Source organism: Furipterus horrens, unplaced genomic scaffold, assembly GCF_987537825.1.
Source record: "Furipterus horrens unplaced genomic scaffold, mFurHor1.1.pri manual_scaffold_4, whole genome shotgun sequence".
Classification (NCBI taxonomy): domain Eukaryota; kingdom Metazoa; phylum Chordata; class Mammalia; order Chiroptera; family Furipteridae; genus Furipterus; species Furipterus horrens.
Window position 1 is genome coordinate 49,074,536 of NW_028327174.1, and position 27,827 is coordinate 49,102,362.

The 27,827-nt window shown below is 43.5% G+C and overlaps 1 protein-coding gene across 1 annotated transcript in view; it reads right to left on the bottom strand.

The window, feature by feature from the left end:
* Positions 1 to 12,123: 12,123 nt before the first annotated feature.
* Positions 12,124 to 27,827, bottom strand: part of SENP1 (SUMO specific peptidase 1) — a 53,549-nt gene continuing 37,845 nt past the window's right edge. Inside the window, exons 13-17 of the mRNA XM_090273068.1 lie at positions 17,252 to 17,455; positions 16,066 to 16,145; positions 15,075 to 15,159; positions 14,450 to 14,545; positions 12,124 to 13,660 (exon numbers count right to left, since the gene is read on the bottom strand). Coding sequence (XP_090129194.1) covers positions 13,598 to 13,660; positions 14,450 to 14,545; positions 15,075 to 15,159; positions 16,066 to 16,145; positions 17,252 to 17,455 — 528 coding nt within the window. The 3' untranslated portion in view covers positions 12,124 to 13,597. The remainder of the gene's footprint in view (positions 13,661 to 14,449; positions 14,546 to 15,074; positions 15,160 to 16,065; positions 16,146 to 17,251; positions 17,456 to 27,827) is intronic.

Genomic DNA, 27,827 nt, shown 5'->3' on the forward strand with positions numbered 1-27,827 from the left:
AGACCGGGAGACCAGTGATGCCTGCCCGGGGCAGATGCTGGGCTTAAAGGAAAGGCCAGTGTTCTATACTTAGGAAAGCCTTCCCCTCCCTGGACCTCGGTTTCCCCATCTGCACAGTGGTTGGGGCAGGACTAGGTGAGGACTGAGGTCTCTTCCAGCTCTAACATTCTTGAATTCTGGAATTCCCGGAGGCAGGACTCCAGGCCCCAGGGTCTGGCTGAGAGAACAGAGACGCGGCTGTTTGGCCAGCTTGGTAGAACAGTGGAGCTTATTGAGCTCGCGGTTCCCTGAAACAGAAACAGCCAAACGGTGCAGCAGAGAAGATAAACTCATCTGTGAGTCTGCTGAGAGTAGCTTTAAAAAATGCAGTGCTTGAGGGCTGTCCAAGGAGAGCCCATTTTCAACCAGCAAGCTGCAACAGTGTGCCCAGACCATAGAAACAGCACACCGGGCCACACTCTGCCCCTACCCCAGCCCACCCCCACCCCTGCCGCCCCCAGGAGGAAGCTGGTGAGCTTGGAGATGGCAGTCCACATTGGCTGCCTGGTCGGGCTCCCTAACGTGGGTTCCACTTCTCCTGGAAGTCTGGTGGGGTTGTGCTTGTAATTAGCAAAGGGAGTCCTTTTAGAAATTTGCCTTGAATTAAACTTAAACCACGGTTGTTCATTTAACCCAAAGGTGTGTATTTCAGCAATATAGAGACTACCCTCGCAAAGTTGTGAGGCCACATTCAGGCTGGTGCCTCCTTCCCTGGTATCTTTGGGTCGGATTAGAGTCTAAGAGGTGGGCAAGACGCCATCATAAAGCTTCTGGTGGTCTCTTCAGGATGTTCCCTCCACCATGTACTTTAATGATGACTAATGCTGGTGTAGTGACGGTTTTCAATGTGCTTTGACATAGAGGTTCAGAGAGGGACCTTAAGCCTAAGGTCCTTCAGGAAGCAAATACTAGCTCTGGGGCTTGAACCTAAGCCCTTGGAACCCAATCCCACGCCCCTCTCCTCTCGAACACTGCCATCCTTCCACTGCCATTTTTGAGGCCAGGGAGGGCCCACTTTTCCAGGGCAGGAAGATGCCTGAGGTGGAATAATAAGTGATGCTAAGCAGAGACCAGGTCAGCAGGAGGAACAAAGCCTGTCTGGGATTGGTCTCATGTGCTCCCTTGAAAGAAAAAGGCGGGCAAGGAAACAAGGCCACGGAAATGGAGGCTCCTGCACAGCTGTAAGCCATGTTCTTCCCAAGCCTGGGAAAGGAAACGATGCTGCCGTCCCTGCCCTCAGGAAAGAGGTGGAGCCCAAATCCAGGAGGGTCAAAGCAAAAACAGTGAGAAGAATTGAGTCAGGAGATCTGCATGGGGACTAGGAAAGGAGTTGGGGTGTCCCTCATCCCCCACCCCCTAGGGGAGCTGACCCCATCCTTCAGAACACCTGGGTGCTAGGCTGCCTTCCTGCACCCTCCAACTCCTTCTAGACTTCAGTCTGAGGACAAAAGGGCTAGAATTAAGTTCGGAGGTACCCATCAATAATCCAATCAGCATTATTTCCCATCCTGCTCCTCTTGATCCCGCAGTGGCTGAATGAGGCAATGGGAAGGATTATGGGAAGAAGGGAATAGAGGATTGGTATCCAAAAGAGGTTGGGGAGACTCTGAGCCCTAACAGCAAATCAATAAGAATTTGCAAAAAATCTTAATATAAAAATAAACAGCAAATTAGTCTTTGATTCTCTGTCTCAAAAGAAGGAAAACATGTTTGATGCTCTGGGGAGCAGCCGGCATGCGGCCCCTCTACTCTGATTCCCCCTGACGTGGTCCCTCCTGCCCACTGGATCTCCCTCGCAGTCCTGCTCCTGGCCCCTGAGCCACCCGCCTTGGGGACCCCATGGAGTGATGGGAGCTGTCTGGTCTCTGGGTGAACAGAAGGTGGGAGGGACTGAAGAGCCCCTATATGTGGTTGGAGCAGCCCAAGATCTCTAAGGATGGAGATGATGGAGGCCCTGGGTTGGAGAATTCCTTGTAGGAGTGAGAGCAGTGAACAAAGAGGCCTTTGAGCCAGGTCTCGGTGAAAGCTCTGCACAGTCAGAGCCTTTGGCCCAGCCTCCTCACTGCCCTCATACCCCCAAGAACTGGCTTGGACAGGCTGCTGGCTCTGACCACTTCCCCCAAAAGGGGATTCCTTATGCAGCTTTGTGCCCCACATTCCCCCAGTGTGGTGCCCAATTCACCTGAAATGTCACTAGGGAGGAAGTCACCTCCTCTATGTCATCTCATTCCTTTCCTTGTAAGAGTAAAGACTTTGGAGTCAGACAGACCTCCATTCAGTGTTAGTTTCTATCACTTACTGGTCAAGCGATCCTAGGCAACTGACAATCTCCCTGAGCCTCAGTTTCCTCATCTGTAAAATGGGACTAATGATATTATTCACTTCACTGGCAGTTACACAATGCCTGGCACATAGGAAACACTCAACAGACTCCAGTATCATGGTTAATATTCCTGATGTCCTCCCCATCCTCCATTCTCTTTCTCCTTGCCTCTTGCTGGGCTTGAACCTCCAGCCTGATGCCAATCTGACCCCATCCCAGCAATGGGTTCATCAGAGGAGAGAACTTCAGCTGACTCTGAGCCGGCTCTTCATGGAGGTGATGGATGTAGAGCTTCCCAACCTGGGGGTGTACTAGTGGGGGTCATGTGGGAAAATTTTAGGCATCAGGTACAGGGGGAGGTTAATACTGACCTAAGATGATTCAGCTGACTTATAAAGGCCAAGTCTGCATCACTTACAAAGCATGTGAAGACTTATGGAATATCTGAGCAGTACACTGGGTCTTAAGTTCTGAGCGAGTTCAAGGGACCTATGAGAAGCTAGCTAAACTTATGAAACCTCTTTTCAGCAAAATATAGAATTCTACATGTTTTGCTCATAACATTAGTAGGTTCATCTATGGACCTCAGGTTTAACCCTATTCACATCACAGGTCAGAGACTGATGCCCAGAGGGATTAAATAACTTGTCTGAGGACCCACAGTTTGCAGGTGGCAGAGCTATGATTTGAACTTAGACTTTAACAGTCATCTCTCTTCCTTCACTGGAAGGAAATGCCTCCATCCTTAGTTCTTTGGCTGAGATTGTGTCCCCCCAACCCCAGCCCCAGCCCAGGCACTGGAAGGCTTTGCAAGCCCACACTAGGCTGGCTCCCTGGGATTCTGAGGAGGTTGTTCAAAGGTTAATTCAGGTGGGTCCAGGCTTGGGTTGGGTAGAAGAGATTGGGAAAGGCAAGGCCAGAGCCCAAGTTAAGAGTTGAGAGCCCTCTGCACGTGAAGGGTTAGCAGAGCTGAGTGCAGCCTTGTGCGGGTGTGCTGGAGAGCAAGGGAGCGTGTGCACAGGCGCACGTCCCTCACTCGTGTTGGTCCTACAGGACCAGGAGCGCAGGCCAGCCTGGCAGAGAGGTGCCACAGTGTCCTGGTATGAATGGGCCTCTGTCTTCAAGGCTGTGTGAGCCTCTGTGTGCACAGGTCCCATTAACTCGCCCTCGGCCACATGTGGAAAGGGGAGGAGAGGCCCAGAGACGCCAAACCACTGAGTCCTTCTGATTTGGGGATAAAGAAGAAAACACAGAAGAAAGGAATCATATGAGCCCAAACTCATATATGAATAGAATATACCCACAGCCCCTCCGATGCCTTGTATTAGCTTTCTCTTGTCAACCCTATTGTCAACCTCCTGTTACTCATCTGGGTACTTTAGAATCTGTTACAGGACTTCAGCTAATGTCCTGTAACAGATTCTAGAGCTCAGACTCCATTTGCTCTTGTGGCTATTTCAGTTTTATACTATGTGTGTCTGCGAGTCTGGGCGAGGCTTCTCTTTCCCCTGCCTCACCTGCAGCTTCTGCATTGCACGCTGATAGATCCAGCGCAGCCAGCAGGCCTCATTGCACCATTGTGCCTGTAATGGACAAGCCTGGCTCAAGTCCTGATCTGAGCCCCACGTTTCCACTCCCGCTTCTGGTCCCCTCTGGGCCCCTGTTGCCCTTCACTGTGGTTTGTTTAATGGAGCAACTCCTGTCTGGGAGCAATCCAAAGCTCAAGACACAGGGAGACACTTGTCTGAAGTTGCTATTTTTTCACCAGAGGAGCCAAACCAGTGATGGACTCAGTGGCTTGGCTGGGCACCTTCCTCATCCCTCTAACCACTAACCTGGCCCCCATCCCCTGGTTGGTCCTGATTTCCAGTGGCCTCTGATTCAGGACTTCTAGTTACCCATTGGGATACCTCCTCAGTTGGAGTCTGGCCCCCAGTGTAAGGGGAGAAGGGAAATCTGGGATCTAAGGAAGTAGTTGGGGCTGAGAGAAACACCCTGGGGACCAGAGGATAGGCCCAGAGAAACCAGCAATCATACCACATTCATCCCTCTCTCCACCAGTGCCTGGCACAGAGCAAGTCCTAAAAGAATAGGTGAGTGAAAGGTTGGATGGATGGATGAATGGAGGGGTAGATAGATAAATCTACTATATGGTGGATAGATAAATGAACACTCTTAGATCCAAGTACATTCTGATAAAAACCTAAAATCTGGTTCCTTGGTTCAAACATGGAAAAGAAGAAAGTGGAGACCCAAGTCTAGAATGTGTAGCCATCTTATCCCTAAATCTAAAGGAAATATCTTAGTCCAGATCTTTTATAGTGTGTCTTTGAGACTCCCCTGGAGATCTGGTTGGATGAAACTGGCCGTTTCTCCATCCTCATGTCTGTTCCTCAGGCCCCATTCATGGAGAAGCTTCTTTGCCCTCTAGAGCAGGTGCTCTGCCGCTGGGCCAAGGAGCACTGATTCAGGGTGTAAAGACCTGAGCCTCAGGCTGATAGGGGTGCCAGGGAACAGGTCCCTGGGGACAAGATGGTTTAGGCTGCAGCAAAGTGTTGTGTTGTGTGCTTGGACCATAAAATGGAGGGCACTTTCAGCACCTTACGAAGGGGTCTGGCACATAGTAGGCACTTAGTATTACTGAATAAATACATTCCATGTCCTCTTTTCTCAAAATCCTTTTCTAAGGGGTATATAGATTCTCAACAGCTCTGGACCGCTAAGGACCTTCCTCTGCGGGTAGAATGAATAGGGGTCAGCAGCCCTGCAGGGAAAAAGGGACAATGTGTGCATCTACACCCCACTCCCTACAGTCCCCCTTCCTCACCCTCATCCTCTTTCTCCAGCCCCACCACCCACTAGACGGGAGTAACACAAAGCCGTGTGCGTGTGTGTGTGTGTGTGTGCGCACGCGTGTGTGCGCGGGCGTGCACGCGCCTGATGGTCACAAGCTCTGGCAAAGGCCTCCTCACCCCATTGGCCAGGGCATAGGATGATGTATGGCGCTGGGGGTTTGCTGGGTGGAGGCACTTCCTCTGGTGGGGAGGAAGAGGGCTTGGCTAATACAATTAGGAAGCTCCACACCACCAGGTTCAGACAGAACTATGGGGTCCCGAGACCCCATTTAGGAGTCCTGTCCCCCAAGCCAAACCCAACAGATATTTCTTTTCTGGTGCTGAGGTCTTCGGGAATTGAAATGCTCAGAGCTCCTGAGGGGCCCTGCTGCTGGGAGCATTCCTAAGTCTGGTCACTCTTCCCCCCTGCAAGCTGCCTCAGGAGTGTCCCAGCGGGAGCCTTCTGTTAAAGCTTATCCAGGAGCAAAGCTGAATTAGACCTGGAAAGCCTGTGCTGGGAGGCCTGAAGGGTTTGCTTCTAGTCTGAGTCAGTCCATTTTCTGAGCAGACACAGAACTGTTGGCTCAGGGCAGGCAAGGAAGGTCACTGAGAGCCCAGGGAAAACAATTAAGAGTAATTACCATCAAGAAAGGCCCCCAGTGAGGGTGGGAAAGGCCATCTCTTTAAGAGGAAGCTGAAAGTGGCAGGCTGATTTGGGGGAAGAAATCTGAGAGAGAAGCGGGAGGAAAGCTTGAGACTGTGTGTCTTTCTTCTCCAGTAAGAGAGGACCCCTCCCCCCTCCCCTCTAGCTGGCAATAAGTTGCACGTCCCTGGGGGCTCTGGGCATGGAGGTGGGAGGGGGAGCAGGAGGGCATGGGGCTGCGCATTCCTGAGATTCTCAAACGAGCCAGAATGGAATGGCAAAGGGAACTTCATACTGAGGGAAACGGAGCCTGAGAACCAGAAGTGAAAAGCTGAAATGGAACACTGGAGCACCAGGAATGTCTTCACATGTCCCTACACTTGCACATCCTTGGTTCCTGAGAGCCTGTGGGATGATCTGGATCAGCTCAGTGTCTCCCTACTCCCCAGTCTCCCAATCCTTAGCCCTTCCCCTTTCTGGGTTAGGACCAGAGGCCTCAAAGGAAGATTTGCTAATACAGGCAGTCTAGGGCTGGGGAGGAGAGTGGGAGGCAACAAGGACAGTTGGAGGGAAGGGCTGTCATGGGAGGGGGGAAGGGAGTTCCTTAGTATCCCTTTCTGGAGAAGTGAAGAGGAAATGAACCCAAAGGCAGAGGGACTCTGCCATTCCCCTTGACCTCCTAAACTAAGGTGAAGAGAAGTAAGGACCTCAGTCCTGCTCAGGAGAGAAAAGATGGAGGATTGGACTTCGCGACCTAACAAAGGTTCTCTTCTCTGGTTTCACACTGAAGGAGCCCCATGATGTCAAGGTTAGACACTTGCCCTGTTGATGTGAACAATGCTGGCTGTGTAAAGCGCCAGGTCACAGGAAGGCTTTTAAAGGCTTTGGAGACATATGCTCTTGGCTTTAAGTCCCTATTCCTGTCATTGACAATCTGTGAAACACTGGGCAAGTTATTCAATCTCTGTGTTACCTGTTTTTTCATCTGAGAAATGGGGATAATAATAATACCTACACCATACACTTGTGAGGATTAAATAAAGTGATGTATATAAAGTGCGTGGCACATAAGGCTGGGGCCAGGGCCTCAAAAAAAGCTTACTCTTATTATTTTTATTGGGAGAAGATAGCTCTAACTGCTAAGTGGATGATGAATTTGAAGCCAGAGACCCTGGGGGAGGAAACACTGAAACCAGATGCGAGGAAATGAGGATGTGAAAAGGTGGGGCTATCAGAATGGAAGGGAAGCGCGACTGAGGGCCGCTGAGTAACAGCAATTCATTCACTCCAACAGTCTCTTCCTCTGTGACTGTTTTTAGGCGCCTGGGATGCAGTACAAACAGAACAGACATTTTAGTGAGGGAGAGACAAAACAATTGAATAAATAACATACTTAGGCATTAAATGCTAGAGGGAAAAATGAAGGTAAGAGAGCTAGGGAGTGCAAGAATTGGGGTGTGGGAATGATATTCTTCCACCAGAGCCCAGAAGAAGTGAGGGTGTGAGTCAGGAGGATATCCAGGGAAAAGCCCTCCAGACACAGGAAGCAGCAAGTAGGAAGGTTGTAAAGTAGAAGCTTAGTTTGTTAGACAAACACCTAAGGCGGCCCATGTGGCCGAGCCCAGAGAGCCTGGGGGCAGTGGTAGGGGATGGTGTTGGAGACTGGGCGCAGGTCGACTCTGCAGGGCCCCTTAGGCCATTGCAGGCGTACATAATTGGCCAGTGGACGACTGATGGGAAATGGGGCACAGGAACACAAGGAAGCAAAACATTTTTTCTCGGGTTCAAGAATGTCTGGAACACAAGTTCCCTAAGCAACACGAATCTCACCCCGTTTGCCTTTGTAACTTCCACAGCACCTAAGATGAAGCAAGGCACTCAGGGAGCAGCTGGGGATAGAGGCTGCCTCTGACTTGGACTCAAGCAGGCCCAGGTCCCCACTGTGAGGGCATTTTCTCCAGGCAATCATCAGCTACCTTAGCCTACATTCAAGAACCAGAATACAGGGTGGCTTCAAGCTTTTCCTCCTCACTCCAACCACTTTCAAATGACTGGAACACCTTAACCATGCCTAGAAAAATGTTAGAACTCAAAAATGTCCCGGAGACTACAAGGGACTCTTCTAACTCAACACAGACAGATAAAACCATTTCACCAGCTTAGCTGGGAGACTTTCCAGAAGTCGGTGCTTTCTTATGTCTTATTCTTTGGAGTGTAAGCTTTATGGGGAGAGCAGAGGGAGCATGTCTTTGAGGTTAGATTGTAGGCAGAAGGGGTGCAGGACAGGGGCGAGGAGACAAGGGATGCTGTGAGCAGGGTGGGTTTAGCCTTGACTGGCGTGTTGGCTCAGGAGGGCTGTCTGGCCAGCTCCATAGACAGACCTGGTTTTTAAAAGTGCCGGAGAGCCACAGATTTGCATGTTATTTGCGTTCAGGATTCAATTCCAGGTATGTGGAATGAAATGAATGAATGAACAGTATTCAGACTCCTGGTTAAGGGGTGGACTCAGGAATCCAGACCACACTGAGGATCCAATCACTGGCTCAGCTTGGATCAGGAGACAGAGACTCAGGCAGAGACAGAACAAACAGTCAGAGACAGAGAGACAGTCTTAGAGAGACAAACACCATCGAGTCTTTTTTACCAGGGAGTTTCCAGTCAAAGCAAGAAAGCAAAATCCACAGAATTTATTTTAAATAAATCACCTTTTAAAAATTAGGGAGTCACACACACACACACACACGCAGCTAAAGCCAAGATCACCCCCGAGTTACCTCCACCTCTGCTTCTCCATAGCCCACATCCAGCTTCACACCAGATTACATGCCCAGGGGTCTGCCATCTCAGTAATGTATATTGTTTGGTGTCTTCCTGGCCTCCCAAAAACTATAAGGTCCTTGAGGACAGGTGGCTTTTATTTCCTTGGTCAAACTATATCTTCATTCCACCCTTCAGGGCCCCTAAGCTCAGTGCTTAAACACATGCTTATTAAATGCCTAGCATAAGGACTCCCTGGAAATATAAGGCAAATGCTCTCCAAGAACTTGCCTCTGGCTAATAGACTCAGTACAGGCAGCACGTAAAACAGTCCATTTACAGGACAAGGCAGACAGAAGGGGACCCACAATCTCAATGTATAAGTGATGTACAGTATCACTGGAAATTAAAAAGATAAAGAGAATCTGTACATAATAGAAATGTGTGGTTAGAAAAAAAATGCTGTGATTAGCCCATTTGGATAGAGGCTGAGACTTCCAAACGGCATGCTGAATGGCTGGGCAGAGATTGTGTTAAGGGCAGAGTGGGGCATTAGGTTTGGGACCAGAGATGAACTGTTGGGATCCACGAAGGAGGTGCAGCCTCACTGCAGACTGTGTGAGTGGTCCTTCTTCCCCCAAGTCCCACAATGCTGTCTTTTAAAAAAATTGTTCAATTACAGTTGTCCCAATTTTCCCCCTTGCTCTCCCCTGCCTCACCCACCCCCTGCTTCCACAGTCAATCCCCACCCTGTTGTTCATGTCCCTGGGTCCTTTATACATTTTCCTTGACTAGACCCTTCCCCTTCTTTCTAAATAAGTGTTTAATTGAGTCATCCCTAACTCCTCCCTGGCAGGCCAGAGGGACAGTTTACACTCCTGGCTTGGGAAAGAACCACCAAATCATTCCCCTGCCCTCGGTGGCGACATGTCTCAGTCCATTCCTGATGTAAAAGGCCGATTACTATACAAATGCCATGTGGAGTTATATTATTTTCAGGAAAGAGAGGTTAAAATAATGTGATCAAGGGAGGCTTCAAGGAGATGGGATTTCGGTGTGTATGCTCTGTAGGTATTTGTGAAAGGAACAGAAGGGTAATTAACTGAATGAGGGGCGCCCAGCAGACTGAAGACCACTCCTGGTGCTCACACCTCTCCCTCACAGCACTTCCATTCTGTGAAGGGTGGAAGGACAATCTTCAGAAGTCAAGCGGTGGATGGCTGCTCCTCAGCTGAGAATAGAAAAGTTAGCAGCTATTATCTGTCCCACTAGGATAAGACTGACCTGGCCCTTAACTCTAAGACCAAGCTAATGATAACACTGGCTTTAAACTTTAACTTTGAATCTCTTCTTTGATTTCTATTCCAAGCAGCATCATGGCCCTAACATTTCAGAATCTTAAGACTTTGACAAGACCCTCGACATCTGGCCCTAATTCGCACAGCTGGGATTATCCCTACCCTATCCCTAACAGGCCAGAGAGGCAGCTCACATTAATGTTCCTTCAAGGTTTATCTCCTAGCTCAGTTTCCTAGTTTCCCTTCTCTGACCCTCATGGAACGCGTGTGTAAGCTCCCCCTTATCTTTGTGGTTGACCAGCATAACCCCACATCTTTTATGTCCTTCCCCACCTCCAAAGCCAGGAATTCTAATTATGGGCTCTTAATAGAACAGATGGTAGGATTCAGCACTGGTGAAATAAGGCCCTGGCCTGTAAGAAAGGAACTGGGCTAAGCCTTACTTTTCTCTTCCAAAGTTTTAGGATGAATTTGAAGCTTCTGAGAGATTGTTCTAGGAAAATACGGCAACTTTCTCACAAGCTCAGCATGTAGCCTGTTTGAGTCAACAGGGCTTAATAGCCTTTTACCTCCTTTTCCAGCTCTCTTGGGTATGGGAAGTAATAGGGTCAAAGCATCAGCTGGTACTTCACCTTGGCCCATCCAGGTGCAGCAAGAAAGAAGACAAAGCTCAAGTGTTAGTCATCTCTCTTAACCTGGAAAGACATATGTGAGAGCTGAAGGGACAGCAGAGGAGGATCAGAGGCTGAGACATTAAAAAATGCTGTGACGCTTACGCAAACCCTCTCCCTCTCTACCCACTAGAGCCTTTTATGGGCATGTAAGACCAAGTGATGATGTACAGGCTATGGACTGGGGTTGTTGGATGTGGTCTCTCAGATCATCTGTTTCTACCCCAAGATCACTAAAACTTGGGGCTAATATTGCTAGGGAAAGTGTGATTACAGGGGCTAAAGAGAGAAGGTACTAGAGAAATATGAAGCCCTTCGAACATAGAAGAGTCAATTTACAGCCTCAGGCTTGATGAGGAAAAAGTACTTACATTCAATCCTAAACAGGACTCCCAGGACCAACAGCGGTTCCCAGATGACAAATGGGATGGAACCAACCTCTGTGCCTCAGACCATGTTATTTCAAATGTGCGGGAACAGTCTTTCTCTGTACAGGGCCCAGGAGTGACTGGGGAGCTATGGCTACCAATGAAGGCTCTATATTGGGCATCCAGAGCATATGATCCCTCAAGTACTCATTTTTTAGGGTAGGTGACTAGGAGCACTGAGCACAGGGGAGAGGGTAAAACAGGAGAAAAGGAAAGCAACAGGCTTATTATTTGAGAGCAGGTTAAACAAGATACTGGAAACATGCCCTTGGCCATGGAATACAGGACTGTCTTCTCCCCTCACCCCATCCCCACTCCAGGTCATCAAAACCCCATCCTTAAATGAAGACAAAACTAAGTTTCCAGGTGCTGGTCCTGCTCTTGTTGGCTAGCCCTCTGGAAAGAATGGCCCACTCTAACAATCTATATTTGGGTCCCATTGAGCCACCTAGGCTACAACCTGGGTCTCAGCCTGGCTCACTCCTACCATGAAGGGCGGTCTCCTATCTGTATAAAACTGCATTGATCAGAAAGGGGTGTCAAGTTCAGACAGGCTCAACAATTACTTATGTATTTTTCAAAGTGCTTTTGGTGCATGTTTCATTTTCTGCTATACATGGCAATAAATATTTGTTGCTTTGGTCTGTACAAAAAGTATGTGAGGGAGGTAAAACAGATGTTATCTAAACAAACAAACAATAAATACAGAAAACTATCTTGTCCTGATTCCCTCAGACAATAGTGAGAGAGCCCAAACTTAGGTCTTTTGATTCATAGTCCAAATCTCTTCCATATTATCACCTTTCAAGTTGTCACTTCAATACATTCAGTACCAAGAGTTAATGTTCAGGAGTTCTACAGTGAGGCTGAATGTCATTGCTTTTTAAAAGAGAATTGGAAAGGTCCCAGCAACTCATATATAGGAAGCTATTTATTTCCTATAGAAAACACCAAAAAAAAAAAAAAAGAAAAGAAAAAGGAAGAAAAAAAAAAGGAAAAAAAGAAAAAGGAAAGAAAGAAAATAAACAAAAGGTGGTTTCCCCCCAAAAGGCAGGCAGTTATGAATAGGGCAGGACATCTAGTTGCTGGAGTGGAAACAGTGAAACAGTAACATTCAGTTAACAATGGAATATTTAAAAAAAATATTTTCTTTTCAAATTGTAACCTGTGGTAAAACATAGAAAAATGTACTAAACAAGCTTGGTATAAAACAGAGTAAGATTTTCAAATAAGCCCAGGGACAAAGCACAATGCTGGAAGGGATGGGGTACAAGGGAGGAGAAAAGATTTCATACAAAACTATCTATTACAATACAGAAAAAAGTATAAAATGTTCCTATTTTGGAACTTAAGTACAAAAATGACACTGGCATTGGATCATTTCACTATCTAGCCTGAGGAACACTCAGAGGGTGGGGGAGATGCTAAAAAGAACAAAGGGAATAGCGGTTTTTTAATCTCAAGTTGATCAGTCCAAATTCCACCCGTTTTCCAGTTGAAAATCTCACCTCCTTCTGTAACCTTTATCCCTAAGCCAAAGTTCACCCAGGTCTCAAAATATTCTGTTAGGAAGTCCCCAACACCCTACACATAGGGGCTGGGATCTGTGCGTGCTGGAGCTAAATTTGGAAAATGAAAATAAATCTACAGGCTAAAATGGTGAACACATTCGGCCTTAAAAAAAAACATATCCCTGTGAAATATATATATTTATATATATTAAATTCTCTGTGGTTAGAAACATATTTAAACTAACTAGCCACAGACCAAACTAGACTTGCATTCATCCAATGCTGGAATTTGATGCTAAAGACTGAGGTCCTTCTTCTTGGTCAGAAGTAGGCGGCAGTGAAAGTGGTGCCTTGTTGCTCCACTAAACCACTCCCTGGGTGGGTCTCCCCCATATCATGTGTTGTGAGTACACGCAAACCCCCGCTTTAAAGGAAAGGACTGCCTAGAACTCTGGGGTCCACTCAGGGCTCATATGTTGTGCCTCAGGATGGGAGGAAGCTACAGATGACAAAACAGCCTCTTCTAGAAGCAGACTGATTTCACAAAGGGGCATATAAATAGGAAAAGTCCTAGAGGAGGGACTTATGCACATGCCCCAAAGTCCAGTTTATAGTCACTTTCCTGATGAGACATCTTGAAAATCATGTGTCTATGTACGTGTGCGTGTATATGCTGGTGGTTTTTATCCCTACATTTTGCCCATGTCCTTTGCTACCTCTTAGTAAGGCCTAACAACAAGAGTTTTATATGAAACCAAGAGTCTTTCCAAGCTTCTCTCACCCCCTATTTAGGGACTAAGTGAGGCTGGCTCCTTTGAAGACAAGATGGGAGAACTGAAAAGTGAAAAGCAGTCTCTCTCTTCAGCTTAGGGATGTCCCTCACCCCTTTCACAGCACCAAAGTTTCTTGCAAAAATAGTATCTGAGATACAAAAGGAAAGGCAGATGTGCTTGTGAATGCATCTCGCCAGGGCCTGGTCCAGGATCAAGGGCTTTACAAGAACAGAAGGTTGGGAGCAGCTGTCTCCACGGTCTCTGGCTGTAGACAACAAAGAGCTGGTCCCCTGCAATGTCAATGTCTGCTGAGACAGTCTTCACAAGAGCTTTCGGTGGAGGATCTCCCAGACCATCCGCTTCCGGAAGTATGGCATGTGTTGCTGTAGGGACACAGAGACACCCTTAATTTCCATTGCTTTTATCCAGACCCAATACTCCTTTCCTCCTTGAGGTTTGCAACTAAAATAGTCTAGGTTGCATTTCTGGTCTTTCAAATTTCTCATTCTTGATTACTTGTGATTTTTTTTCTTTCCATTACCTTTTTCTATTGCCACCGCCATTGTTCTTTTCCATTGTTTTGACCTTAGAAGTCTCACTGGACATTGCCATGCGTCCCTAGGCTATTCCTGTCTCTAAGAATTTTGAGAATGATGTCTATCAAGTCCTCTACATTGAAATCTTAAGATGAAAGCTCTGCAGACTGAAAATCTAAGTTGCTTTTTAGAGGAAGAGTTATGGAAACCGCAAGAGTCAGTTCCACCCAAGGGCTACAATGGAAAAATCCTGTAAAGCATTAAATTCAAATAAAAGAGTTAGTTTAGGTTAGCAAAACCTGACTGCTAACCAAATAAAGGGAAACTGAGGAAAATGTGCTCTGGTCCCAGTTCTGTGTTTCTTATAGGGAATGAGGTAGGTAGGGAAGATGGGTAGAGAAGAAGGCTCTATTATTGACCAGGCTTCTCTGACTTCAACATGTGATATATGGGAACCCAGGACATGGCCTATTATTATCCTTCTTTTCCTTGTGATATGGCAGTAACCACCAGTGTTAATAAGCTATAGGACAAAGCAGAGCACCTAAGCAGAGCCAAGTGGAGAGAATAACACATACCGGGCACCTGGAGACACAGTGGACATAGGGCTTCCTCCCCCCTGACGCCTCAGCTCACCTGCGTGAAGTTGATTGGTCTGTCTTTGGTAATGCAGTCAGCATATTTGCAGGCAAACATTCCACAGTCACTTCCATTCATCTGCTGTGGAATTTCCTGCAAGATCAAGAACAACAAAAAAGTGACATCTTCCCAAGATTCCTTCCTTCTTATTAGATTATAAATAAGACCCAAAGAATAAGAATTTTACTGGTTTCCCTGAATTTTGAAGAGACGACCCTTGTTTCCCACTCAGAACAACATAGGCTCAGAGAAAAAATATAGCTTCTCAGTTATGCCTGTGTACTTCATCTTAACTGCACAGGAAACTATCTCTCAGACTTCCGTGACATCTAAGGGTGTAAAAGTTGGTCCCTCCCACAAAGGCCAAATAATCAGCAAACATGTCCCAAAGGAGTGAAAAGCTTAGCAAAATAGCTGGGCATTGAGAAAACCTAGCTCTGCATACAAAACACATTACCGGTTTTCTCACAGCTGACTCTATCTTTCCCCAAGAAACTAAACCAAGCCAAAGTCAGGCCGGACACTAAGATAGAGAAGGTCCCTGGGAATTAAGCAGTTAAATCCTTTCCTTGTTAACTATCCTAATGTCAGGAATTTTTAATCTCATGAAGATAAAACATACCTGGCTTTTCTTGCTGAAGAGCTGCCAGCCATTGGTGTCGAACTCTTTCCTTTTCTTGTCAATGCTTTCTTGCTTTAGGTACTGCCTAAAGGTATCGGGAGAGAATGAGCTGAGCTGTGGAGAACACTGATGACCGCTGCCACCCAACGAATGGAGCTGACAATCCTCAGGAACAGTCTTCATGTATGCTTCTAAAGAAAACTATATAATGCTGGGCGGGGTATCCACAGACTGCTAAGCCCCGTTGGATCTTCCACCATCCATGCCTACCATGTCAACCCAAGAGAAACATGCTCTCTGCCCAGGTTCCTTCTACCTACTGTTCCTCCTGTGGAACACGTTTTGATTCTTTTCCTTGGTTTATACAGTCCTTTAGAACTCAATTTAATGGAAGAATAATGTTTCTCTAGCAATATCAAACTATTTCTTTATTATTTTTAGTCTTAAGTCTCCTGTGCAAAAATTCAATCCAAACTAACAATTTGTTGCATGCATACCTCATACAGAACACTCTTAAGTGCAAACTGCTCACCACTCTGGAACCTACCTACCGGAGTGGTACAGTGAGGAATAAGCATTTTGGAAAGAGAAACAGATGGGGCATAAAGAGAGCTGCATTCTGGTTCCCAGCTAAGCCGCTAACTAGTAGGGCCCAAATAAATCAAAAATCACTCTGTGGGCCTTGGTATCTTCATCTGAAAAATTAGGAGGTCGGAATAGATGATTTCTAAGCAGTTTCTATATTGATATGTTTATACCCATTATATTTTAGTGCACTAGGACAGCAATTGTTTCCATTAGGGCATATATATAATTATATAATATTATTACATTATTATTAAACTTACTTAGACATAAAATAGCCATTTTTACTTAATATAAAAATCTCCTTTATTAATCAGCCCACTGAAGGTATAGAAGAACTGAGTCCAACAGTTGGAAAATAACAGACACCGACACTGAACTCTTCTATCCTTAACTCCTTACTTACAAGAGGATCCTGCAGGCTTCATTGTTTATCCCACCCATAGAGTCGTAATAGGTAATATTCTTCTTTCTAAAGTCTACAACCTGGGAATAAAAAAAAAATCTGTCTTTATGATGTGAAGAAGATTGGTTTTTCAGCTTTCCCCTTCCCTAGAACTCAGAACCTTTTGCCAGATTTCCTGTGAAATTATAACAAGTTTGACTGATTAATACTTTGCATCATACTATGGTGGGGGCTGATCAATGGGTGGCCCCATTAATCGCCCTAAAACCTTTTTCTGTATTCAGGGCCCCCATTTACAATGTGGGCAACAGTGAAGACACAACATGTTCTTCAAAAACCATTAGTTGACTGAGATCATTTCCACAGTTTCAAAAAGACAGCAACAGATTCTGGGTGTTGTTTCTGTACCTAGAGAATTTCCATTGGCATTATGCCTTTCAAATGTAATTCACAACAGACTGTGAAATATCTCTTATATTTTCATTAATACTTTAAGCTAATATGTCCATGTTCTCAGAGTCATAAAAAATATTAAGTTACCAAGTATGCAAGGCAAGTCATGATTACGCAGAAAGTAATAGTCGCTGAATCTGAATTGGCAGAATCATTAAGAAGTCACTTTTTATGCAAGTTTTGATTAATTGAGCTAGTTTTATTTTGATTCTCTTGCCTCGTAGTTTATTGATACTCTTAAAAATAGTTTCAAAATTGTCAAGCATCATCTCTCTAAGTAGAAGTGAAAACAATAAAGTATTAAACTAAAAAGTACTCTATAGGAATCCCTCTACAGGAGGGGATTGTTTTGGTTTAGGAAAATACCTTGAAAACACATGTCATTTTTAAAAGATGGAACAGAGAGCCTGAAAAAGACAGATCCAGCAGAGGAATTATCGAATTGCTCTGCATAATGAAGAGGATGGCAATGTAAAAATAAAAATGTCATTTTTTCTCCCCATGCTTTACTTGAGGCTTCTTAGACTTATAACTCCTTTTTAAATATTTCCAGAAAAGGAAATTCCATAACTTTCTTAAAAGTTCTAAGTATTGATCTATCTGATTTTTAGCCAAGTAATACTACTCTTCTTTAATCACCCAGTGAAGATGTAGAACTAATACTCACTACTCTGTGTATTCTATAATCATATGAATTTCTTTTAAATTTCATCAAAAACAAAAGGGTACTCACGGCAAGGCACCAATGCACTCCCAGGTGAATGGGCACCAAAAGAATGTCAACAGAAAATACATCCACTTTCTTTGTCCAGCGTTTTACGGCCTGGTAACCAGCTGTTTTTAACTTAGTGAAAAAAAAGGTATTAAATGCATGTACACTTGGCAATCCCTTCTCTTTACTTCGCTCCATCAGCATATTCATGTAGAAATTGATGATCTGTGGGAAGAAATTATATGTATTAAAATAGAGACTCAGGCCTTTCATAACAGTTGTGTTATATGAAAGAAAAGTAGCTGCTCTGTTGTACAGCATATGCTATTGTTTCCTAATTATTCAATTAGACTCTAACAGCCAACAGCCTCACATTCCTATATCCAATTCTGACTAGAAGGGAGGAGGATTGAGGTGGTTATAAACAGTAAAAACAAAAAGCTGAGATTATATATATAATGGGGTTGGGGAGACATATGACCAGATGCCAGCCAGAAGTCTGAGGATTAGGTCGAAAGACTGCATAACAAGAAGGAAGGGATACTTGAAGGTGAGACTTCGAGGGAAAAAATGAAGGAGGACAAGCAATTTAATAAAGCATATTAGTAGTTTCTTTAACCTACTGGGACTGTGTGAGCAATTTAAATAAATCCTGAGTTTAGTCAGAGTGTAGTGTTAAAAGGCTAAGACCAAGAGTTCAGCAGTTCTTACATGTGTGTCACCTGGTTTTACCCAAAGATAGAAAACTTTGCTTCAATGCTAAAGATTGCCTTTTAGCCTAGTAAGCTGTCCTGCACAGGCAAATTGTTTTGGTTTCAAGCAGACCTGCGTGACAGGATAAATAATCAATTATACTGGACAAAACACCTATAAACTTCTCAGCAATGTCACTTTTTATAGAGGCATACTTGAATGTAGAATAAAAACCTCTGTAACGTGAGACCTGAAAGTAAAGTCACAAACACGAAGATTAAAGTTCTCCCCAGAATCTACAGTTAGCTTTCTCACTTTTGTTGATTCCATTTACGCCTTCAATGTCAAGTATGAGTGAAAGAATTAAAATGCTTGATATAGGAGATAATGTAATTTTTTTCTGTTAATGAAACAGTTTCTGTGTTTTCTAACAGTGACTATGTTGTCTATGGCTCCTTTAGGTCCAGGACTCCTTGGTAGTAAAATTTGAAAGTTACTGGGCCGGAAGTTACTGCATCCTTACTTTATGTGGTCAGATGAGGCCAGGCCAGTGTCTGTCAACTGCAAGGAATGAATGGGCTAACTGATCCACAGCTTGGAAACATGACTAAGAAAACAGGCACATTTTTCAGAATGCTTTTTGGGGAATGGGAAAATGCCCCCGGCCTTTGACAAATATTTACACACTAGGATGCCAGAGCAATGAGCTACTGCCCAACAGTAGGTAACTACATACCGGGCAGGCAGCAGGGACCACTGCCAGGAACACACCAGACTACGGTCTAGACTAGAGAAAGGGCCTATAGATGGGGATGCCTAGGCAGTTGCAGGGAAACCACACTTGCCATGAGGCAGAACAAGGTGGGGAGGGGAGGCTAAGGTTGAAGACAGACACTGTTCTGCCTGCATCTCTGAAGACTGAGCAATAGGCTCAGCAGGCCCAGAGGACTCGGATTCTCTGTCTAGTGTGATGCCCGATAACTAAAAACTCAGTTATTTTAAATAATGATAATGAATCAGGACACAATTAGGATTACAGATTTCTCAATCTAGGTTTTCAATCTAACTGCCCTCATGGATAATGGTGCTAATAATACTACTAGGAATGAAGGCAGCCAGGAATACAGGAGGTTCTGCCAAGCAAGCGCACATTTCTAGGCTATAAACTGCATTATATAGTGAAAGAAAGTCAGCAAGAAGGCACTGATTCCTCTGGTATTCTACCCACCCCACAATATTAGCCATCTTATGAGGCTAAACCCTTCAATCCAAGGGGTGAAGTGAGCAGGCAGATGATCTGCCAGTCACTCTAAGCCAAACCTTCCGCGGAGCAGACGAGTTATATATTTTAACAGGCAGTAAGGACTCAAGGGAAAGGTGGAAGGAATCAGGCAGAGAGTCAGGATAGTCAAGCACATGAGAGCCACAAGGTGCCCATTAAAAGTAATTAAGACCTTTGGGATAATTACCCTGAAATAAAAAAGGATTAACATAAATGAATGTCATGCTACGCATAACTATCCTAATTTTTAGGAGGAAAGAGTGCTGAGACCAATTAAGTTTAGCTGGACTTAGCCTGAGTTATTTGTTTTTTTTTTTTTTTTCATTTTTATTTTGAAAGAGTAGACTATAAAACTAAAGACGAACCCAACTGAAAAGAAACAGAGACCTAGCAATCAGGATACCTAACACTGCCTGCTTCCTTTAAGAATCCCTCTTCCATTGCTTTAGCTCTGCCTCCACCCAACATTTCTCCACTGAGGGAAATGGCCTCCTCCAAAGTCAGCTTATTAATTAGCTCTAAGAAGTAATGTGGGTTCTTTTTCATTTCCCCTGTATCCCAGTAGGAGGGAGTGTGGTGGCCTCAATGTTCCCTCCCATTAGCTGAGAATGTGTGTCTGACATCTGAGGCAGAATTTAGATCCAAGTTTCTCTCCTCAGTTTTTTTAGCTATTACTCTGTCCAAATGAGGAAAATTGCCATAGTTCAGTCAAGACACAATCATACCAAAAACAAAAAAACAAAAAACCCATCTAGGCATTAGAGAACAAAAACAATCCTATATATCTCACAGAGGGCTGAAGATGAAGGAAAAAGAAATGAGAGAAGGGATCACAGTTTGCTAAGATGAAAAAGAAGCAGTGATGTGTCAGATCATTTGCTTGTATTTTGTGAAAGTCTTAGCTCCAAAAGATCTTGAATTCCCTTTGAAATAGGAAGCTAAAAGTAGCAAATCAGCCCTGTGCCTACTGTTTGTCTTGCTAACATATCAGCATCTGAGGATGACCACCAGTGTTAGTCCACTTGTCACTCTTTCTGGGACCCACACTTGCCTCTGTTTGCTCGCTGTGGCCCCTGGTGCCTAAGGAGCTGCCCTTCCTGCTGCCTTCACAGCCTTGGCCATGAGCGCCTGCTTGTCTATGCAGTCCTGTTTGGGGGTGGGACGGTTGTTTATAGTGTCTTGTTCCTTTGTTATTTTATTTGAAGACCTGCCAGGCTGAAGCTGAAAAAAAGCTGCTCTTTAAAAGAAAAGGCTACAATGTTTTCAAACTAAGGATTCAATCCTTTTCCTGTAAGTTACCACAATGACATAAATGGCCACTACTATTTGTATCTTCCTTCTTACCCAGTAAACCAGCCAAACTATTGTTTTCTCATGCATTTAGAAGTAAAACATCTCACTAACACTAGCCCTTTGAGTGCCAATGTCGCTTGACGCTGACAAATTTTCCCAAAAGTATCAGCGCCTTTTTTTTGATGGCTATAAATATAAATAACAATGGAATAAGTCATATTTTATGTTTTGTTCTCTTTTTGGGGACTGCAGGTTATATATTGATATAATTTTTTTTCACGTTGATCCAAATTTTGAATTATTCGTGGCAATCAAAGGGCTAGTCTTGACTTTTAACCCTTCCCAATTTTGCATTCTGAACTCTTCTAACTGGCTTAGGAAAAAAATGTTCTAGAAGTCCTGAGCATGACAGTGCTCCTGAGCAGAGACCAATATAACTTTTAGGGGAAACAAAGCTGTTTTTCCTATTTTACTCCTTTAGATTTTTCACCTTGATATTCCATTCTGATTTTTAAATTATATCTACCCTAGCCATCCAAAAGCCCAAAAGAAGAACCAAGAAGCAACACTTGAATATCATGAGCCATAAGGTCATTCACTTCCAAGATTTAACCTAATAATATTATAAAAACCAGAACAGCTGACTTCAGGAAGGTAATGTGTATTGCATCCCTTTCTGTGAACATGTACCCAGAATTTTTCTCACATGCAAATTTAAGCAACAAATTATTAGAATTACTGCTAAAGTTTTAGAAAAAGACAGGTAATACCTATTTTTATGGAGTTAGGACAACTGTTAAATACTATTCTCTGTGCTATCCCACATAAATCCCTGGTTAATTAAAAGGACTAGTTCTATTAAGAAACACTTTAAATAAGTATAAGTACACTATAATGATGTGGAATCTACCAATGACTCACGTTAGAAACACTAAAACTTCCACTCTGATCATTTTATTCTACATGCAAGAGTGCACAGCATATGGTAGACCCATCATACTTCCTTAACTAATTTATCTCATTTTGCCTAGTTTTTTCCCTTCTTATGCAATCAGTTTTTTTCCCTAAGGAAAATTTATTCCCTGTGCTAGGTTTGTCTAGATGGACTTAATATTTTGCAAGCTGTTTCCTCTCTTCACTGAGCATCACTTAAATTTACCTCCTCATTGGAAACAATGAGAAAGGTATAACCACTACCAATTCCCTATTTCCATCAAAGATCTGTGTTCTGAAAATCAGAATGCTAGATTAAGTTATGTGCTCTGATTCTAGATCCTAATCCTGCAACAAAAATCAGGTGACCTTCATACACAAGGTCTGTCTGACCTATATTAACAGCCACTGTTAATATAATGAGAACCGTTTGCATGACATTGATGTAACCTGGCCGCCAAGAGTGGACTGGAAAGCGCATGAGTGAACAACGACTTCACTGTCCTAGTCAGTGGGGGCGGTAGATGCCCTGAGTGAGCATGTGTACTGTACGGCCATTGCATTCAAAATGACTGAGGAATAGAGCTATGAATCTGCATCAAAATTTGTGTTAAGCTTGAACATTCCTCTGCCAAAACTATCTGGATGATTCAGAAGGCCACAGCTATGGGCAACTGGTGATGGGCAGCTTCATCACGACAATGTGCTGTTCCTGCATCATGTCTTACGCAGTTTTTTTGGAAATATCAAATCACCTGGGTGACTCAGTCCCACTACAGCCCAGATTTGGTGCCCTGTGACTTCTGGATTTTCCCAAAACTAAAATAACCTTTGAAAGGGGAGTGATTTCAAACCATCAGTGAGATTCAGGAAAATACGATGGTGACTGGGAGAACTGTGTGAGGTCCCAAAGTGCCTACTTGGAAGGGGACTGAGGCATCACTGTCCTATGTACAATATTTCTTGTATCTTGTATCTTTTTCTATCAATGTTTATTTTTTCATATTATATGGCTGGATATCTTCTGGGTAGACATGTACATTCCTTATAAAATCTTCTTTCTTCTTCACTATTAATCAAGGAAGAATACTTTCTCTATACACAAGGCTACTGTGATACTAAATAGCTAAGACATCTCTTTCCTTTCAGAGAGGAGCCTTAACAAAATAGGCAATTAGTCTTCCTGTAGCTGTGTCATTCATGTAGTTACAGTCTGCTATGTAGATTCTACTTTAATTCCTCCTGCACCCACGTTTGCTATGGGTCTTCTCATGGCTTTTCCCCAGTCAGTAAAGTTAGAAATACAGTATTCCAAGAGTCCAATGCTTTTGCCTTTTGGAAACAACTTCTACATGTTATAAACCCTACAGTACCTTGTTTTACTTCTGCTTTAAGTAATCAAATTTCTTTCAGAGATATTAAAAAGTGAGAGCATCTCCACTGTTCTTCATTCCTTTGTGTAAACTGAAATTAATACCTCATGTTTTCCTTCTGCCTGAAGAATACCCTTTAATATTTCTAGTAATACAGGTCTGCTGGTGATGAATTCTCTCAGCATTTGTACAGCCTGCTTTCTGAAAGCTATGTTTGCTAGGTATAGAATCCAGGTTGCCAAGTTTTAAAATATTAGTTCAGTACTTTAAAGATGTAACTACATTGTCTTCTGGTCTACATGGTTTCATAAAGGTCTTTGTTCCTCTGTATTTAATGTGTCTCTTTTCCTCTAGTTGCTTTTATTATTTTTATCTTTGTACATTATATTTTATTGATCACACTATTACAGTGGTCCAAATTTTCCCCCTTTGCCTCCTTCCACCCAGCACCCTTCACCCCCTCAGGTAATCTACCCACCATTGTTCATGTTCATGGGCCATGTGTATAAGTTCTTGGCTACTCCATTTTCTATACTCTACTATACATCCCTGTGGCTATTCTGTAACTTACCTACTTACACTTCTTAACCCCACTCACCAATTCCCCCATTCTTCAACACACCCCTTCCATCTGGCAACCATCAAAACCATCTCTGTATCCATAATCCTGTCTTTGTTCTTCTTGTTTGCTTAGTTTGTTTTTTAGATTCAATTGTTAATAGATATGTACTTATTGCCATTTTATTATTCATAGTTTTGATCTTTTTCTTAAATAAGTCCCTTTAACATTTCATATAATAATGGTTTGGTGATGATAAACTCCTTTAGTTTTTTTCTTCTCTGGGACGCTTTTTATCTGCCCTTCTATTCTAAATGATAGCTGTCCCTGCTTTTCCTGCCTTTGGATATTTCTTGCCAGTCTTCTTGTCTGCAAAGTTTCTTTTGAGAAATCAGCTGATAGTCTTATGAGAACTCCTTTGTAGGTAACTCTCTTCTTTTCTCTTGCTGCTTATAATATTCTCTCTTTTATCTTTAACCTTTGGCATTTCAATTATGATATGTCCTGGAATAGCATCTTTGTATCAATCCTGTTTGGGACTCTGTGATTCCTGGGCTTGCATGTCTTTTGCCTACACCATATTAGAGAAGTTTTCTTTCATTATTTTTTTCAAATACATTTCCAATTTCTTGCTCTTTCTCTTCTCCTTCTGGCACTCCTATGATGCAAATGTTGGAATGCTTGAAGTTGTCCCAGAGGCTGCTTACACTATCCTCATATTTTTGGATTCTTTTTTCCTCTTGTTCTGATTGCTTGTTTTTTGCTTCCTTATGTTCCAAATCACTGATTTGATTCTCAGCTTCATCCACTCTACTGTTGTTTCCCTATAAATTGTTCTTTATTTCAATTAGTGTATCCTTCGTTTCTGACTGGATCTTTTTAATGCTGTTGAGGTCCTTACTAAGTTCTGTGAGCATCCTTAAAATCAGTGTTTGAACTCTCTATCTGATAGACTGATTACTTATCCTCATTTCATTTAGCTACTTTTCTGGAGTTTTGATCTGCTCTTTCATTTGGGCAATGTTTCTTTGTCTCCTTGTTTTGACAGCCTCCCTGTGTTTGTTTCTATGAATTAGGTAGAGCTGCTATGACTCCCTGTCTTGGTAGCATGGCCTAATGTAGTGGGTGTCCTATAGGGTCCAGTGGCACAGCCTCTCTATCACCCAAGCTGGGTACTTGAGGTACACCCTCCTCTTGTAATTGAGCCTTGTTTGCTGTTGGCAGGTCAATGGAAGGGATTTACCCAGGCCAGTCAGCTGCAAGGACTGGCTGTGACCACTGACCACCAACCTCTGCCCTCCGTGGTGGATCAGATGTGCAGGAGCAGGTTGGTGGTGCTCTGACGTGGTCTGTAACTATTCACTGGATGCACAGACTCTGGGGTTTCCCGGGTGGTGCAGGCCAAGGTCAGCCCCCACCTGTCTTCTGCCCGGGGCCACCCTGTCTGAGCTATAAAGCAAATCTGAGATGGCTGCTATGTGTGCTGGGCTTGGAGATTCCCAGGCAAAGCAGAGCTGTGAATCTCAACTGGCTGCTGCTAGTGGCTGGTCTAGTGTTACTTAGCATGAGGTATGTGGACTGGGGTCTCCCTGAGATGGCTGTTGCTTGTTTGAGATGATTTAGGAAGTTGTGAAATATGAGCCAAGACCAAACATTCATATGGAAAAGTCACGGTTAACAGTTTGGGTGGACCTGTAAGTTTAGTGGGACAGAGTCCCAGGGGATCTTCAGGGTGGGACAAAGAGTGTCAGCCAGGTTGACTGAGTTTCAGATATTGCACCAGCCTGCCTGCTCTCTGGCTCTGGGGGCGGTGGAGAGGGGTGCTCAGAAAAGGGAAAATGGCCTCTGCCTGCCTCTGTCTGGGAGAAAGCTGTCCTCCAGCTCTTGCTATGATGCCAGACACTTAACTTCCTCCCTGTATTCCACTGGTGCCTTTTGAGCTGCTACCATGGTGCTGGAGCTCAGAGAGAGAGTTTGAATAAGTCTGTGTGTGGGTTCATTAAGGGGAACTGCTTGGAACTCCAGAAGTTTCTTCCACCAACTGAATCCCTGCTGATTTTTGCAGCCAGAAGTTATGGGGACTTATCTTCCTGGCACTGGAACCCTTGGTTGGAGGGCCTGGTATGGGGCTGGGACTCCTCTCTCCCGAGATATCCCTCCCGAATTTTTATGCACCACATGTAAACGTGGGACTGACCGTTCTGTTTCTCCGCCCCTCCTTCTAGTCTAGATAGTTGTGGTTTCTTTAATTTCATAGTTGTCAGGCTTCCATTCAACTCAATTTCTGACTGTTTTGAGTGGTGGTTGTTCTATATTTTAGTCATAATTTAGATGTGGTTGTTCAAGGTGTGAGCCATGTTTACCTATGTCACTCTATTATTTTTCTCTTTATCACTGGTTTTCAGTAATTTAATTATTATATATTTTACTGTGGTGTTTCTTCTACTTGGGGTATGCTGAATTTCTTGGCTCTGTTGCTGTATATTTTCAAATTTAGAAAATCTCCCACCATTGTTTCTTTTTTCTTTTTAAAATATTTTATTTATTTATTTTCAGAGACAGGGGAAGGAAGGGAGAAAAGCATCGATGAAACATCAATTTGTTGGTTCTAGCATGCCCCCGACTGGGGACCTTGTCCCAGGCACATGCCCTGACTGGAATCGAACCAGCAACCTTTTGATTCACAGGCTAGTGCTCAATCTACTGAGTCACACAAACCAGGGCTGTTCCTTAATTTTTTGTGACAGCACTTATACCACACCTTTCCTTCTGTGACTCCAATTATATGCTTAGATTGCCTGATATTGTCTCACAGCTCACTGAGGTCCTAGTCATCTTTCTTTACTCTTTTTTCTGTGCTTTACTTGGGTGGTTCCTTTGCTGTATCTTCAAATTCATTAATTTCTTTTCTTCTACAATGTCGAATCTACTGTTAATGCCATATCATGAATATGCTAATTCAGAAACTATAGTTTTCTACAAATTCAACCTATGTTTTTCTTTTTATATCTTCCATTTCTCTTCTCATACGTCTATTTTCCTTTACCTTCCTGAATGTACAGAACATGTTTATAATACCTGTTTTAGTATCTTTTTTGTGTTAATTCTATCTTTTTCTTCATTTCTGGGTATTTCTCATGAATTTTTTTCACCTCACAATAAGCTAAATTTCCCTTCCACTTTGCATGCCTGAAAATTTTTGACACGATGCTGGACACTGTGAATTTCATGTTGTTGTTGGGTTTTGTTACTAGAATTTGTTGTATTTCTTTAAATATTGTCGGACTTTGTTCCGTGGTATTGTTAAGTTACTTGGAAGTTTCAAGCTTTGTTACCATAGGTCCAGAGAAGCCTTTATTCTAGGGCCAGTTTGGCCCCCATCCTGAGGCAATACTCTTTTGAGGACTCCAGTCCATCAATGCCCCATGACTTTTCCATTCTTGCTGGTTGGCACATAAACTATTTTTGGCGCTTGTATTAGCTCTGAGGCTTGCTCTGATTCCTTCTTCCTGGCAGTTCCTAGTCTCTGGTAGTTTCTTCCCAAATATATACAGATGGGTATTCAACGGAAGATTCAAGGAGGGTCCTCTGCACACTTCTGGAGCTTTCTCTCTCTATAGTAACCACTCCTCCAGTATTTGACCTCACAAATCTTAGCCACTTTGGTCTTCCCAAACTCTGAACTCTGTCTCTTCCTCTCAGCAAGCTTATTAGGCACTGTTAGGTTTTACCAGCTCTCTGCCCTCAACATATCACCCCAGTAAGCTGGGGAAATCATAGACTCATCCTTTTCATTTACCTTTTCTCATCGCTATAATCCAATGGCTGAAAATTGTTGTTTCCATGTTTTATCTAATGTTCTAGTTCAGTTGAAAGGCTTAATCTAATCTGTTTTATTCTATCATGATCAGAAGTAGAAGTGAGATCCATTTACTTGTATGCCATGTATTTCTAAGTCTATCTAATGCCTTATAAAACAACTTTTAGGTCCTCTGAGCAGCAGAGCCATCAAACCATAAAGAGAAAAACAAAGCCCAAAGCAGTTTTCTCCTCAGGATAATTAACCTAGAATCTTAAGAGTTGGATTCCAGAAGTGACCCAATTCAATCTCCAGGAAATAAATAATTTCCAGTATTGATATCCATTTAAAAATATTTCCATTTGTTTCTTCATTATAATTTTCTATCTACTTTCGTAACTAATGCCTTCTCTCTTTAACCCTGTTGTCCTTCCCTTAATCAGATAATCACCAGACCCAGTACAGAAACCCCAACCTACAATATCTCTGATGTTACCAGCTTTCTTTTTGTATTCTTTACAAGACAGCCAGTTCCCACATTCCATTTCTGAGAAGTTTCATTTTCTTAATAGTAAGGTAAAATGTCAATCATTAGTCTTCGAAGCTATACAGAATTTAACTATTCACCCATACAAAAATTCATTCATAAAAACATATTTTAAAGC